The sequence below is a fragment of the Dendrobates tinctorius genome, unplaced genomic scaffold (genome assembly GCF_039654945.1).
Source record: "Dendrobates tinctorius isolate UK_male_01 unplaced genomic scaffold, ASM3965494v1 ptg000383l, whole genome shotgun sequence".
In the NCBI taxonomy this organism is placed as follows: Eukaryota; Metazoa; Chordata; class Amphibia; order Anura; family Dendrobatidae; genus Dendrobates; species Dendrobates tinctorius.
The window spans coordinates 2,547,373-2,565,010 of NW_027362049.1; the positions used below are offsets into that span (position 1 = coordinate 2,547,373).

The 17,638-nt window shown below is 43.8% G+C and overlaps 1 protein-coding gene across 3 annotated transcripts in view; it reads right to left on the reverse strand.

The window, feature by feature from the left end:
* The window catches only part of MXRA7 (matrix remodeling associated 7), a 95,210-nt gene that overhangs the window by 52,173 nt on the left and 25,399 nt on the right, over nucleotides 1–17,638 (reverse strand). For all 3 annotated transcript variants that reach the window (XM_073563189.1, XM_073563192.1, XM_073563191.1), the window contains exon 2: nucleotides 10,279–10,339. In XM_073563189.1, coding sequence (XP_073419290.1) covers nucleotides 10,279–10,339 — 61 coding nt within the window. The remainder of the gene's footprint in view (nucleotides 1–10,278; nucleotides 10,340–17,638) is intronic.

Below are 17,638 nucleotides of genomic sequence, written 5' to 3' on the forward strand. Positions count from 1 at the left end.
CTGTTGATTTGCATGTTTGTGTAGCCAGGCATCGTCTGATGGGACTACTACTCTCATCCGGCTATGTCTGCTGTCACATATAACAGTGACAGCATGAGACGATGATGGGACAGTAGTCCCATCATCTGGCGAATGTGTTCAATTGTAAAACAACAAAAAAAACATTCATATTCTCCAAAAAACACCTGATCCCCGATCCCCGCGTCTCCTGCAACAAAAATAAAATAATAAACCAACTTACCTTTCTGCCGTAGCCCATTTAATAATGAGTGTCCCACGATGATCTCACGAGTAGAACAGTCACATCGGGAGATGTGACTGCTCTATCTGGCCTCCAGTGATACACTGATATGAAGTAATCCTCCTGCAGTGTATCACTGCGCCCCCGTGAGAGTTCACCGGAGTTCGTGCTGTCACTTGTGGCACTGCTGCATGAAAAAATTCTCACGGTGCCGTGAGAGCACGAACTCCGGTGAACTCTCAGTGATGCAAAGCAGGAGCGATTATCTCCTGTCAGTGTATCACCAGAGGCCGAGTAAAGTATTCATATCTCCAGATGTGACTGTTCTACACGTGAGATCGTCATGGGACATTCGGTAAATGGACTACGTTGGACAGGGAGTATTTATGTTAGCTTATTATTTTATTTTTGTTGCATGAGATCGAAGGATTCAGGGATTAGGCAATGCAGTAAGTATGGTAAATTAAGATTCAATAAAGGAGTCTGTGTGATTATTTCTAATAAAGGACTTTATTCGTCTGTGTCTTTATTTACCATATAACTATAGGATTAATAATGGATAAGTGTCTTATTGACGCTTCTCCATTACTATAAGATGCGCCATTTCTGGGGTGGCTGAGAGCTGATGTTTTTAGCCTGGGGGGTGCCAATATACATCGCCCCTTCCCAGGCTATTAATATCAGCCCGCAGCTGTTTGCCTAGCCTTTGCTGGTTCAATTTTATAGGGGGACCGCATGTCAATTTTTTTCTGTGGTTCCCCTGTAAACTAGCCAGTAAAGGCTAAGCAAACATCTGTGAGCTGATACATTTATGGATATTGGCTCCTTCCCAGAATATTAACATTAGCCCTCAGCCATCGGCTTTCCCTCAAATGGTTATGAAAATTACGTGGGAGCCCACGCAATTTAAAAAATAAATTTGAAAAATAAACAGATATTGCGTTTCATGCAAATAGTGTGTGTGTGTGTGTCTCTTATTTAACTCTTTATGTACCATTTTAATAATGAGAGCATCTGGCTGACACATACACACATAAATATATGTACTGTATATACAGTGCCTACAAGTAGCATTCAACCCCCTGCAGATTTCGCAGGTTTACACATTCGGAATTAACTTGGCATTGTGACATTTGGACTGTAGATCAGCCTGGAAGTGTGAAATGCACTGCAGCAAAAAAGAATGTTATTTCTGTGTTTAATTTTTTTTTAAATTGTGAAAAGTTTATTCAGAGGGTCATTTATTATTCAACCCCTCAAACCACCAGAATTCTGTTTGGTTCCCCTAAAGTATTAAGAAGTATTTCAGGCACAAAGAACAATGAGCTTCACATGTTTGGATTAATTATCTCTTTTTCCAGCCTTTTCTGGCTATTTAAGACCCTCCCCAAACTTGTGAACAGCACTCATACATGGTCAACATGGGAAAGACAAAGGAGCATTCCAAGGCCATCAGAGACAAGATCGTGGAGGGTCACAAGGCTGGCAAGGGGTACAAAACCCTTTCCAAGGAGTTGGGCCTACCTGTCTCCACTGTTGGGAGCATCATCCAGAAGTGGAAGGCTTATGGAACTACTGTTAGCCTTCCACGGCCTGGACAGCCTTTGAAAGTTTCCTCCCGTGCCGAGGCCAGGCTTGTCCGAAGAGTCAAGGCTAACCCAAGGACAACAAGGAAGGAGCTCCGGGAAGATCTCATGGCAGTGGGGACATTGGTTTCAGTCAATACCATAAGTAATGTACTCCTCCGCAATGGTTTCCGTTCCAGACGAGCCCGTAAGGTACCTTTACTTTCAAAGCGTCATGTCAAGGCTCGTCTACAGTTTGCTCATGATCACTTGGAGGACTCTGAGACAGACTGGTTCAAGGTTCTCTGGTCTGATGAGACCAAGATCGAGATCTTTGGTGCCAACCACACACGTGACGTTTGGAGACTGGATGGCACTGCATATGACCCCAAGAATACCATCCCTACAGTCAAGCATGGTGGTGGCAGCATCATGCTGTGGGGCTGTTTCTCAGCCAAGGGGCCTGGCCATCTGGTCCGCATCCATGGGAAGATGGATAGCACGGCCTACCTGGAGATTTTGGCCAAGAACCTCCGCTCCTCTATCAAGGATCTTAAGATGGGTCGTCATTTCATGTTCCAACAAGACAACGGCCCAAAGCACACAGCCAAGAAAACCAAGGCCTGGTTCAAGAGGGAAAAAATCAAGGTGTTGGAGTGGCCTAGTCAGTCTCCTGACCTTAACCCAATTGAAAACTTGTGGAAGGAGCTCAAGATTAAAGTCCACATGAGACATCCAAAGAACCTAGATAACTTGGAGAAGATCTGCATGGAGGAGTGGGCCAAGAAAACTCCAGAGACCTGTGCCGGCCTGATCAGGTCTTATAAAAGACGATTATTAGCTGTAATTGCAAACAAGGGTTATTCCACAAAATATTAAATCTAGGGGTTGAATAATAATTGACCCACACTTTTATGTTTAAAATTTATTAAAATTTAACTGAGCAACATAACTTTTTGGTTTGTAAGATTTATGCATCTGTTAATAAATCCTGCTCTTGTGTGAAGTTTGAAGGCTCTAACTTATTTGCATCTTATCAAACCTGCTAAATCTGCAGGGGGTTGAATACTACTTGTAGGCACTGTATATATACAGTATGTATATATATATATATATATATATGTATATGTGGCGCCCCTGAGGGTTCAGTCGCCACAGAGGTACTGCACCTCCTTCTGAGGTGTGGTGCCCTATCATCCAGGTAAGGTGGAGACACCTGACCACACTCCAACACCTGCATCCCACACAACATAGTAGTGTAGCAAAGCACCTTTGGTGGCTCCTTGCTTGGAACACGAAGAGCGCTGGGAGGTGGGTGGAGCATAGTTGCACAAGTGAGCGGGAGATTATTGGGACTAGGTCAGTCTGTGAGAGAAGAGCCCCTGAGTGGGATGGATGGAGGGAGGTGCTGCAGCAGTCTCCTGTGACCTGGAGCTGCTGGCACTGGAAAGAGATATAGAAAGCCTGATTCTCCATAAGGAAGAAAGATTTGTACGGAACGTAAGGAGAAGAAGAGAACTAAGGACTAGGGTCGGCGTGGAACCCTTCCTCAAGTTCTAAGCGCATGGCCGGGATCCGATCTCTGAGGTTGTATGGATACTAATGGTCCTGCAGCAGACACCGGAGGAATAGAAGTGGTCACCACTTTATTCCCACACCAGACTTGGGGGCACAACAGCAACGTGAGTGAGCCGGGACTAGGTAGCAAGGAGTCCCCGAAGCAGGCTACAGCTGTCTGCCGTACAAGTAGAGTTCAAAGGAACATCTTAAAGGAGGAACTTGGGTTTAACACACAACCACAAGTACTTCATTACAAGCGCTAGAAAGGAGACGCTCAGAGAAGGCATATGTTGGCGGAGTGTTGTAACGGAGTACTTCATCTTGCCTGGAGGTTGGCTGAGCCCCTGACCTGGAGGACACGGCACGGATGCGGGCACCTGTATGCTCAACAGACTGTGAGTAAAGCTTTGGAACTACATGCCCTGGTGTCCTCCGCTTATTCCTGCGCCAACCCACTCAGCACTGCTACATCTCTGTGCTTAACACTACACCGTTCTCCTCTCCTCACTACCTCTCCATCTACACTGCCCTGGGGCTACAGCCCTACCTGTGGAGGGTCACAACATCATTGCTGCACCACATCATCTGTCCCAGAGGATCTGTCTGCAGCGTCGGCTTAACATCTTCATTGCCGAACACCACAGGTGGCGTCACAAATCATCCACTTATAAACTTTAATCATCAGCCACACTATTTCCTTTTACATGGACGCCCAGGGCCACGGACCGGGTCACCGCTACCGTGACACTTCCCATTGAAATCATCGGGCCCGGCTTCGAGTACCCTACGGCCCTGGCGGGCGATCCATATATATTATATTCACTTTGTTTTTTATGTGTAAACATTATACTGTATTTGAACATGGTATGTAATGATATAATGGTCTTCAATGGAAAATGTAAAAGAAGAGTTTGGACAAGGAAATTACATCACAATTCTTTTTTTTCTTTGTTAAATAATATATCTTTATTTAGCTTGTAAATCCGAGACAAAGCCGCAGAGAAAACTGCGTGAAAATCCGCATCAAAACCATGCAGATTTTCAACTGCGTTTTCTGCCAAGAGAGGAAGAATCTACGCAGAATTTTACAACAGCAAATTCGCAACGTGCGCACATACCCTAAGGGTATGCGCACACGTTGCAGATTGCTGTGCGGAATTTTCTGTGCGGAATCTGCATCTCTTGGCAGAATACGCAGGTCTAAATCAGCGTGTTTTTAATGCGGATTTCCTGCGGATTTGGCATGTGTTTTTACACCTGTGGATTTCGATAATGGAATGGCCTTTAAAAACGCTGCGGAAATCCGCACAAAGAATTGACATGCTGCGGAAAGTGAACCACTACGGATTCCGTGCGGAATTTTCTGCAGCATGTGCACAGCCATTTTTTTTTCCCATAGGTTATCATTGCACTGTAAATCACTTGCAGATCTGCAGCTGATTCGCAGTGGTAAACCTGCTGATGTTCCGCAACGTATGCACACAGCCTTTTTTGCTGTATATTGGGGGGGGCTCAGAGGACATTATTAGTTTACTATATGTGGGTAAGACTCTAGGGGAATTTTTAAATGTTAAATGGACAACTTCTTCTCATACCTCTTGCTTGGCTCCCATAAAATAACAAAGCTTATAATCACCTCCCATGCCGGGGCCATTTTGCAGTGTCGGCACTCCATCTACTGGGGCTGCATGTGACGCCGGCGCCCAATCAGAGCTGGCGTCACTGTCCTTGCCTCTTGTCGATATCAGCAGGAACAGGAAGTCAGGGATCAGCTGCAACCCTGACTTCCTCATCAAGTTTGTTTTATCCGACAGCGGAGACAGTGACGCTGGTATCACGTGTCACAACAACCGCACGCAAACCCTAGCACCGTGATTGCTGACACCACAGGAATGGCGCCGGCACAGGAGGGGAGTATAAGCTTTATCATTTTACTAGATTAAGGCCCGGATAGTGACACACCTCTTGCCATGTTAACCCTCAACACACACACCTCAACACACACTCCTCTCACCTTTCACCATCTCCACTCACGTCCCCCCACTCTTTCACTCCACATACGACCCTTTCTCTCACTCCGTCTCTCATACTCACGCCGTCATCGCCGCTGCTCCACGATCCCCGACATCTTCCGCCGGCGCCATCCTGGATCCAGACGTTGTCCACGCCGGCGACATGTTCTTGCGGCGACGCCATCTTGAGTATCGCGGGATTTCGCCGATCCAAAATGGCGTCGCCGCAAGAACATGTCGCCGGCGTGGACGACGTCGGGACCCAGGATCGTCGGCAAAATCTCGCGAGATTTCGCAGACGCCATTTTGGATCCCAAAGTCGTCCACGCCAGCGACATGATCTTGCGGCAACGCCATCTTGAGTATCGCGGGATTTCACGATACTCAAGATGGCGTCGCCGCAAGAACATGTCGCCGGCGTGGACAACGTCTGGATCCAGGACGGCGCCGGCGGAAGAAGATGTCGGGGATCGTGGAGCAGCGACGATGACGGTGTGAGTATGAGAGATGGAGTGAGAGAAAGGGTCGTATGTGGAGTGAAAGAGTGAGTGGACGTGAGTGGAGATGGTGACAGGTGAGAGGAGTGTGTGTTGAGGAGGAGTGGTGTGTTGAGGGTTAACATGGCAAGAGGTGTGCTGTGACGTCACCAATTACAACTGGACGGAAGTTGTTACAACCCGGAAGCTGCTTAGCGCATTTATTATTATAGATGGGGGCCAAGCATTTTCATAAGATGCATCCTCCTCCCCACCTCAGCTAAAAACCTAGCTTTGCCTTTGCTACTAATGTAATGTTCATTCTTCCAGATAAATAAATTCACTATTAAAAATATATCATATAACTGTCAGAATTTGATTTGAGTGTCATCTGAGTGTGATCACATTCTCTCGCATGAGAGAATCATATCACAGGTGTGGAGAAGACCGAGAACTTCATTTCTTCATCTTCTCCATTTATTCTGTCTGAGTACATGACATCCGAGTGCAGTACGATGTTTCACATGTACCCATAGACTTGAATGGGTGAATGCGATCCGAATTATCAGATGCATTTGCAGCATGCAAAACGGCATGAGAAAACAGAAATCTGCACTGCCCCACACTATTGCGGCCCCTTGTAGTCAAGTGAAAGATGCATACATCATACCTCAGTTGGACAGCACAATGTGACCTCATGTCATAACCTGTATGAGTGGGCTAATTAGGCCGGGATCACACACAGCGAGATACGGCCGAGTCTCGCAGGTTAAAACCAAGCTCTGGCGCCGGCATTCCGGAGCGGAGTGTGCAGCCACACAGCAATACATGGAGCTGCACGCTCCGCTCCGGAGTGCCGGTGCCAGAGCTTGGTTTTAATCTGCGAGACTCGGCCGTATCTCGCTGTAGTGTGACTCCGGCCTTAAAGTCTATTACTGTCAATGTTGATAAAGCCTATATGAAAAATTGAAGAACGTATAGGAAAGATCTGACCATCAACATGCTAGACATTTGACAGATTAGGCCTGTTTCACACATCAGTTTTTATCGTCAGTTAAAATCCGCTAAAATGGCGGACAATTGATCCATTCCTGTACTGACCACAATGTTTGGCACCGGACCGTTGTTTTAATGGATCCGTTGAAGGAAGAATTTTAAAGGAACCGCTGCCTGGGGAGGAGAGAGAGAGAGAGATATGCGTATCCGGCCGCCCGAAAAAACATTGCATGGTCCGTCCAGGCAAGTCAGCGAAAGCCAAAATTTTGGCGGATCCGCAAAAATACGGATCCAATGGATGGCCATCCGTCAAGATCCGCCGGTCATGCAACTCAATGGGGAAAAAAACGGATCCGCCAAGCAAAATGGCGAATCTGTTTTTTTTGCAAAACGGCGGATTTTGACTGATTTGAAAAAACTGATGTGTGAAACAGGCCTAAGTTGATAGTCAAAATAAATGTGAAACAAAATCCAGAGTGGGCTTCTTCTAATTGGGGAATGAGTTGTTATAATCGGTCAAACATGACGCACCCATATTTAAAATCTGACAACAGAATGTTTTGGTCGTTCGTCTATAATTTTAAAACTACCAGCCAAAATAGTGAAAATTAAGCCAAATTCACTTGCACTGGATTGGAGATTTCAAGAATTGTCCATGAAAGAAATAAGGACATTGAACATAGCAAGTCAACTTATAGCAGCTCGTTGACACAATGACAACTTCCAGTTTTTTTGTAAATGAAATATAATTTGATGAACAGTGTTATGTCCATTGGCCGAAATCTTAATTGACAAATATTCCTATGACTGTCCTTGGAAAAAAAACACAAATGTTCAATTTAGAAGGAAAAAACTAATCTATTAGGCAGTTGTAGCCAATTTTGCTATTTTCACCTGTCTAGACACATTTTACTGTTATCGTATTTGCCATTACAGCGTTTTCTTGTAGTATATTATGAAGTTTGACTCTTCTTACTGTCTTCCAAGATGTCCCTGAGTTTTTTGTACAGTTCACAGACCAGTTCCTAGTGTTTGGCTCTGCATACAGTAGATATATATACTGTATATACAAGGTCATCTAAGATCTCTTTTGCTCCAAGTTCAACTAATGCCATTTTGTTCTCCTTTTCTTTAAAGGTGTTGTCCACTACTCGGACAACTGGTTCTCAATTACTATATTTCCCTATGTAAAATGAAAACAGGCTGTACTCACTTCCATTGCTGGCACCTTCCCAGCCACATTGGTACGGATCTCCCAGGGCTTGCATGACATGACATTGTTATGTCACGTGAGCCCTGCAGCCAATCAGCAGACCAATAGTCTGCTTCACTTTCACTTCCTTTGGAGTAAATTGACATCTGGAAGAAGTCAGAGAGCAGCAGCAGTTCTGACTTCCTCCAGATGTCAGTTTCATCCGAAAAAAATGAGAGAGAAGAGGACCATGATCGACCGATAAGGTTCATGTGACATAATGTCACCTGAGCCTTGAGAGACACTGCATGCCACCACTGGAACAGTGCCGACACTGAAGGTGAGTAGGTGAGTATGGGCAGTTTTTATTTTACATGGGCAAATCCAGTAATTGAGAAGGGGTTGTTCTGGTAGTGGATAACACCTTTTAGCACATTCACTGTACATTTTCAATGTATGCGTCACTTTAAACTCCAGTTCACTTGTACCTTTTTGAAAGTGAGAACACCAAAACATGCAACACCATATTAAAGATTATTGGTGCCTAATCTACCTAAATATACAGAACACCTTCAATATAACCAACCAATTGTGGTGATAAATATACAACTAGTACAAAGTGTAACACAATAGATTCAATATGATAAAGTATTAGAAATAATCAACTAAAGTTTTAATTAGAAATAAACTGCAGCAATCAGCAAATCCACTAAACAACGGGCTGCGGTGGTCCGCACCATGCCTTGCTTACATCTAGCCACTTCCATACCGAATATCAGCTGATCAGTCGGATGCCTGGAGTCAAACCTATAGATCCATTTACACCAAATGATTATGCAACGAGTGTCCTAGGATACCTGTTATCTGATAATCATGCGGTGTAAACATGATGAGCAAAATGCTTGTCCGTCGGGTGAAATGTCATCTTTCTAAGTAGGATTGCATTGCCAAAAATAATGGCGGCCTATGAGCACTGAACTATCTATTACTAATCCTCAGTGCACATCTGATTAGCGGTCTGACTGTGTAAACCGGCTATTAAATGACCACTGATCAGTAAATATTTATTGATCGGCTGTTGTTCCATGCCACAAAATTGGTAGGTGCACCTGCACCTTAAGGCATCAATATGTAAGTCTGGACAACCCTTTTAATACATCAACAAAGATGCCATTGGCAGCATGGAATTTTTACTCCTGTGAATTTACATTTGGCAGAAAAATGCTTGGCTAGGTGGAGAAAAGGTCTTATCTGTAATCAAATTCTGCATAGTAATATATCATAGAGCTGCAGGACTGACAAAGGCCCCTTTGTTGGGATAAGAAGAGCTCTATTTATGGGGTCACTGGTTCTATACAGACACCTACGGTGAAAGCCATTTTATACACAAAAGCTTCAATTGAGCTTTCTAATTAGTGTCTGTTTGTTAGCAAACACACTGGAAATTACCAAAAAAACTGGAGCCATTTCCTTCTGTACCTGGCAGTGCCACAGACAATGAATGGAGGGGAAGTGCAGGTACTGGAACTCCACTCTAATCAGATGAAGCTCAGCGACACTTACTTTTTGGGATCACTGGGCGTCCAAGCGTATGCCCCCCAGTTTGCTTGGCTGAAGTTGGACATCAGTGTAGAGCACATATAATTAGACACTGTATGAGTTATATTGCTTACAAAGTGTCAAAATGTTCCACAGAAACACACATTAGGGGCAATGTCATAGGACGGCAATTAATTAGAGGAAATAAAGATTCATGACATTTTTATTAAGTTTGATTTTTTGTGTGAAATATTCTTGCTATTTCTCTGAATCTGTAGTGCGCACTTTATTATTTGCAGGACTAAAACTATAACAAAAGGCAGCCACATAGGGGTCCAGAAGTAAGTGACCGCAGCCACCACCTCCGAAGCAGGTGGAATTGCGCATTATGATGAGCTATTTGATTGCATAAGCCCCATATATCGTTCTTACACAGGAGCCCCTTGTGTCTGAGCGTGAAGTTACTGTGCATCTATGAGAATATGGCAATTTCCTGTACAAAAGTATTGATTATTAGACAAAGCCATCCATTATTCATCCAATGAACTGAATAAATAATAAGCTGTCATTCTACAGAACACAGTTCTATTCAGAAAACATGCTGAAACCACGGCAGTCATCATGACACCCAAGAATGGATATATAATGGGAGGTAAGCTATGCGCCATGATTGAAACATCCAGGATGACTAACTCACCTGCATCATCTGCTTCGCTGATCTTCAAAACCTTATCGCTTTCTGTTTCAAAGTCATCTTCCTGCAAGATAAAAAGACATGGATGTTACTGAAGTAGTTTAAGGTCCATAACACAAAACCATCAATTCAGAAGAAAACCCGATCCCACAGTACAGTATTCCAGTGTTGACGGAGGCCCATCTAGAGCAACCTGCATTCTGCCCTCTACAGTAGCCCTTTTAGGATCCTCAAATTTATATGCTAAAACTCCATCATCTTAAACATATGTATAGGATTTATTTTAAGGTCATTGGTCTTCGAGTACCCTTAGATCCCAAACTTTATTTGCTCAATATCCCACCATTTCAGATTAGTCGGAAATCCAGACAACTTTTGCTACACACGACCACATGACCATGTCTGATTGCATGTAAATGGAAGTTAATTCAACCCTGTCCTGTCGTGTCATTGTCCACGTCTAAATATAATATATGAGCTCTTTACTGTTGAGTTCCTTCATTGTTGATGATAGATTATTAAATAAATCTGTATAGTATTGCTTCCATCTTGAGTTTTGGGTTGTTATTCTGTAACTTTATTTTGAAAATTCAATAAAAATCCAGTTATAAAAAAAAAAAACATGTATGTATAGGGTTTCCACAAGGCGCATGTAAGTGACTTCTGTTCTTGGTCTACGTGACAGATTTATTTGGCTTCTAGACAAATATGTCAAGAGGTATTTCTACTGGTTTGAACTGGCAACCTGGTCCATTATGTATTAACATGGATAAGTGTCACATATATTCTGCTATCTGAGGTTTGCGACCACCATAAATCTTAAAATTATTTGTATAACAGGTTTTTTTTGTAATTGATTATTTCTGTGTAGAACTGTATGATGGGTATTATTGGAGCACTAAATGACATCTAAGAGGTAGTGTTTCTCCTTGTAGAGAGTGACAAGCTTGGCATGCCAATGTGAGGAGTCTAAAAAGCCTTGCAATGCTTCTATGTGAAAACTAAATTTGTAAATTGCCTCTTCAGAAAGAAAGAGGACTTGAACTCTCGTGCCATTTGTTGTAAGTAGCAATCCTAAAAGTCATTATCGATCCTTTAACAAGCCTTGCAGTATGACTTACAATAAAAGTAAAACAAGAATATGAGTTGGCAGACACGATGTTTCAGGGTATTCCCCTTCATCAGTGTATAGTGTATAGGCCTGTTAGTGGGACTCAAGGGCTAACGTTTCTCCTGGCATGCCAATGTGAGGAGGCTTATAAGCATTGTAATGAGCATCATATAGTAGTATTGCTTGTAACTGCACAGTATATTACTTTTGCAGCATATGGTGGCATTGTAATATTATATCGTTGACTCTATAGGTATGTACTGTGTAGCACTTATAACTAGTCACTGTAATATTATTATTATTATCTATTTATATAGCACCATTGATTCCATGGTGCTGTACATGAGAAGGGGTAAAGGGCCTGTCACACTAAGCGATATCGCTAGTAATATCACTATAACGTCACTGGTTTTGTGAAGGAGCAGCGATATTGCTAGCGATATCGCTATGTGTGATACCAATGACCGGCTCCCCCGCTGGTTATCGCTGATCGCGCGAGAACGTCCTGGACCGTTTCTCGTTGTCAGCTTCCTGCTGGGCTTCCTGTGGCACCGACGAGCGACGCGTGGACGCGGGCGGGAGGACGTCAGGATCGCCTCGTCTGACAGGTAAGTAGCGACCCCCGACCGCTGCTATGTCGCTGGTGAGATCTGCCTGTGTGGCAGCTCACCGCGTCATATCGCTGGTGCATCACTAAATGTTTTACACATATCGCAAAAGCATCACCGATTTGCAGCTATGTGTGATACTTACCTCCGACCGGCTCCCCCGCTGTCCATCGCTGATCGCGCGAGATCGTGCAGCTCCATTTCTCGTCGGGCGCTACCTGCTGGGCTTCCTGCTGGCGCCGACGAGCGACACATGGACGCGGACGGAGGACGTCAGGATCGCCGCGTCTGAAAGGTAAATATCGTCCGCTGTATCGCTGCTGCATCGCTGTGAGATCTTCCTATGTGGAAGCTCACTAGTGATCATTTAGCGATGCACCAGCGATCCTGACCGGGTCATATCGCTGGTCGGGATCGCTGGTGCATCGCTAAATGTAAAGGGGCCTTAAGTGTGACAGTACCTTAACATACAAATTACAGATATCACTTACAGTAAACAAACTAACAATGGCATCACTGATACAGAGGGGAGAGAGGACCCTGACCTTCCGGGCTTAAGCCCCCGTTACACACTGCGATATCGCTAGCAATATCGCTGTAAAGTCACCGATTTTGTGACGTTGCAGCGATATTGCTAGCGATATCGCTGCATGTGATACTTACCTCCGACCGCTCCCCCGTTGGTTATCGCTGATCGCGCGAGAAGCTCCTGGATCATTCCTCATCGGTCACTTCCTGCGGCGCTTCCTGCTGTGACGACGAGCGACGCGTAGAGCCAGGCGGGAGGACGCAGGATCGCCGCGTCTGACAGGTAAGTAGCGATCCCCGTCCCCTGCGATGTCGCTAGTGAGATCTGCCTGTGTGGCAGCTCACTAGCGACCACCTAGCGATGTACCAGCGATCCTGACCGCATCATATCGCTGGTCGGGATCGCTGGTACATCGCTAGGTGTAACGGTACCCTTACATTCTACAGCATGGTGGGGAAGGAGACAGTAGGTTGTGGGGGTTGCAGCAGCTCCGGTGTTGGTTGGGTTGGTAGCTCCGGTAGTTGTGAGGAGGCAGAGGGGTCATTGCAGGCTGTAAGCTTTCCTGAAGAGGTGGGTTTTTAGGTTCCGTCTGAAGGATCCGAGTGTAGTTGATAGTCGGATGTGTTGGAGAAAAGAATTCCAGAGGATGGGGGCTATTCGGGAGAAGTCTTGGAGGCGGTTGGGTGAGGAGCGAATAAATGTGTATAATATGAGTATTTGTGTACAGTATGGCAGTATGCCATAATGGAAATGTCCACTGAAGATTATCAACAGGGCCTCATCCAACATACAGCTGGCCCAAATCATTAATATATGAAAACCTCAGAAAGAGGAAAAAAACCTCCAATATTTGAGAAAAAAAACAGAAACAGGCAGAGATGCTTACCTGTCTAAACAGGCCTCAATACAACTGCACTAACAGGGTGCAGCGGACCCAAGTAAAATGGCAGCTGCACAGGTGCATAAATACCAAATGAAACAGCAAGCCTACAATCAGGGATTGGCCGTGTGGTGCACCAGTGCAGAAGAAATAATCCGCATGTGGCAGTGTTCACACAGGGAATGCAGAGCCATGATTGCCAAAATAAAATAAAAGTTCATACAATTTTTGGGTAAGTGCTATGGGTATGATAAATTCAGTGCTGGACTAACCCTCCAGCAAAAACAATTCTGAGGTCATATCTGTACAGAACATTATATAATAAATCATATTGCTATTTTGCTGCATATCATGGGGTTGTCTTCTACTGGATCTTTAGGACTCAATCATATCTAGAACCTGAGTCCACTGGTGAATTTTCTGGTCAAGAATGAGTCAGGTGAATCTTAGACAAGTTATTAGTGCACACAAAACTAGAAATGTTCTACAAAAATAAAAAATCAATTGGTTTATTATCGCTATGCTGCCATGAGAAGGCAGCCAAAGCCCAGCTATCACACCTGCCTGTCATTCTTGATCTTCGCTGCTCATAGTATCTTGTGATATCAGAACATTGACACATCATATATGCATAAATCTTAATTTAGTCAACCAGTACAGTTTCTTTAGAGCTGAAGGTGCCTAGATTTTTTAATAAGTTTCCCTTGGCATGCCTATGTGGTATCTGGTTATAAATACTTTGTGCTGTTCATTAACCTAAGACTTTCAGGATGATCATTTTCTCATAAATGACGTTTATTCCTCTTATCTTTCCCAAATTGCTCTCTGTATATGCTCACTTCTACATTGCAATTGAGTTCTGTATAATTTGTTTCCCAATGAGATCAAAGAATAATGACCCTGGTAGAGTCACAATGCAGGTCACCATGTTCTTCTGCTATTGTACTTGGGCATTCAGCTGTTACTTGGCCCAATAGATCCTCGTGTATATGAGAATGTTAATATCTGAACTAATGTCTCCTGGAACTTTTTGGAAGCAGGTAAATAATCATAGAAAACAATTACTACAAACAGGGGTGTAACTATATGGTTTGTGGAGGTTATATTCACTTGCCTATACTGGAACTTGGGGTGGCCCAATGGTCACCAGTAAGGTAAATAATAGTTGTGGATCCTGATACAGATTTTACATTGCAACCTGGAATCTCTGACTACAGGAGTAACAGCGCCTCAGCTACCTACCACACTAAGGGCTTGAGCACCCGACCATAAAAATCGGACAAGTGTTATCCATCATTTTCACGGAGAGCACTTGTCCCCATGTTATCTAATGAGCCAATGCACATGTCCGATATTTTCCTCTCGGTTCGAGGAACAAAATCGCAGCATACACAATATGCCTCCGATTCTCGGACCACACTAGGCATTCAAGTCTATGGGTGTTGTGAACTCTCTTCATCTGACTTCTGAGTTGGGGCTTCCTCTGGTGGTTGCCACGGGTAGTGGAGCTGGTCGTATTGACAGAAGTCTATCACCTGAAGACGATGATTGGAAGTCAGGGGTTACTGACTGGGAGGATTTAAGTGAGCAAGCTTCCTTCAGTTGCTGCTGGTGATTTGTTTGTCTTCCTGTTCATTGTGAAGTCTGCTTTTTCCCCTTCTTGGTTTTGCATCATTCTATCCTCTACCTTGAACAGCTACCTTTGTTGTGAACACTTGTGACCTGACTTCTGAGTTTGGGCTCCCTCTGGTGGTTGCTGTGGGTAATGGAGCTGGTCGAGTTGACAGAAGTCAATCACCTGAAGAGGATGATTGGAGGTCAGGGGTTAGAGACTGGAAAGATTTAAGTGAGCAGGCTTCCTTCAGTTGTTGCTGGTGATTTGGTTTTCTTCCTGAGCATTTTGAAGTCCGCTTGCCCCCTGCTTGGTCCTGCATCGTTCAGATAAGTTATTTGTTTGCTGGAATCTTTTGCATTTGATATAGTTTTTGCCTTTCTCTGCTTTTTGCTTTGCTGTGTGGGTTCAGCATTATTGCATGCTGGGATTTGTGCTGGACCCCGCTCATATGTCACAGCTTATGTCATTCTGTCAGGATTGCTAATCATCTTTTATATTAGTATCTTTTGCATTGCTTCCAGTTCACACCAGAATGCTGATCTAGCGGGGGAGAAGTTGTGTGGCCTCAGTGTTTTTGCATATCAGACATGTTGGATTTTTTAGGGTTTTTGCGTGATTGCAGACAGTATCTTTTCTGTCCTGTCCTATCTAGACAGTTTGGGCCCCATCATTTGCTCACTCTATTTTCTGCCTGCGTTTGTGCCTCATGTTGTCTCACCGACAATATATGTTTGGGGGCTATCTATTTCTTTGGGGTTCTACTCCAGGGCAGTTTAGCTTTCCCCTTTTTTGCTTTAGGCTTAGCTAACTCTTTGGCTGTGCCGAGGCGTCTAGGACATCATAGGCACATCCCACGGCTAATGCTTGTTGTGTTGTTAGGTTTAGGGGTCTGCAATCTGCTAAGTTGCCAACCTTTCTGGTTTCCTGGTTGCTTAGCTAATTTCCCGTAATCCTCCTCGGTGACCGAATCATAACATATTTGGAAAACATCAGACCTCAATTGGATGACATCCTAGTGTGTTCCGATTTTCACGGACAGACTGAATGGAGAAGGTGGAGAAACTATTTTTTTGTCCACCTCCAAGAAAATCTGATCGCGCTCTTAATACCCTCTGATCAGAGTGCGATTAGCACAATCAGACGGATTTTTTCTGTTGAGAAAAAATCAGTTGTGTGACCCTAGCCTAACATCAATCTATTAATAAAAGGATAATGATCAATAAAAATGTGCAGAAATATTTTGGACTGTTATTGGTGGAGGATGAGGCTACATGACGACTTTGACAATGATACCAGTCACGCAGCCATAGTTTGCTAGGTTCGCTGCTACATTGCCATGCTATACAAGTAAATGAGGTAGAACAATAAAGTGACAAGAAATTCAGCCTTGGGTGGTTGCACTGTGACTCCATTCAGTTATATTGCGCTGAGATGTAGCCGTAACACCTAGCAAACTTTGGTCGTGCAACAGGGGTCGTGACCAAAGTCACCATGTAGTCCCAGCCTAAGTGAATGTACCAGTACCTGTAAGGCTGGTATTTACAAGTCCAGGCAGCAAACATCTACCAGCATCTCCATGATTTTATCAATTCCACTGGAGTATGGTGAGTTAGGGCAAACTGGTAATCAGTGGAGCAGTCAACATTTTCCAATCAAAATAGAAAGTATTCCAGCTTCATAAAATCCAAAGGTTTATTATTAAAAATTTTTTAAAAATTACAATTTTGTAATACATTTTTAAAGATTTAATAATAAACTTTTGGATTTTATGAAGCTGGAATACTTTTTATTTTTATGGACTGCAAGTGGAGCCACACGTTTTTCCTTGCTTCTGCACACCAAGGGCCGCTATAGTGAGATAGTTTAAAATCTTTCTCAACATTTTCCAGTCTGCCTGCCATCGCTGCTGTGGCATGGGCATGGAAGAATTTGGAGAGTGGAATGTAATACAAAGATTTTGGAATGTTCAATATATGTTATCTGCTTGGTCAACTAGTGGCAGCAGCTGTGACAACTGCCTTTACATGACCTATGGGTCCTATCAGAAGGCTTATCACAAGCACAGGACAGCCAAAATAACAGAAGAATGTCCTAATGAGAGCTGAATGCATCTGGCATCAGAGCAAAAGGGGAAAATAAAACAGGAACCAAAACAATCCACAAATAGTTTCCACTTTCCAGAACCCAGCATACATTATTTCGTAGGATATGCAAATCCTCTTTAAAGAGAAACTATCATCAAAAAATGTCCTATCGGCAGAGCGAACCTGTCATCAGGATTTTGCTAAGATATCTACAGGCACTGTCAGGTTGGTGCCACTACATTGATTAAAATGATACCTGGGGTGATGAAATCCGTCTTGTGGTTGTTGCTTAATCTTTATTTGCAGTTTTCAGTTAATGAGATTCTTGTGGTCCGGGATGCCCTGTGGGGGGGTCTTGATGTGGTTGCTCTGCTTACATATTCATCTGTATGGGCTTAAATGACAGGTCACTGATCCTTCAGTAACCTGCCCCCTTTGTTAAATACTGCATATAATAGTATTGTCTTTGAAATAAAAATTACATTCAGCAAAATGGTGCCCCTGCGCAGTAGCATCTATCTCCTACTGATAGACAC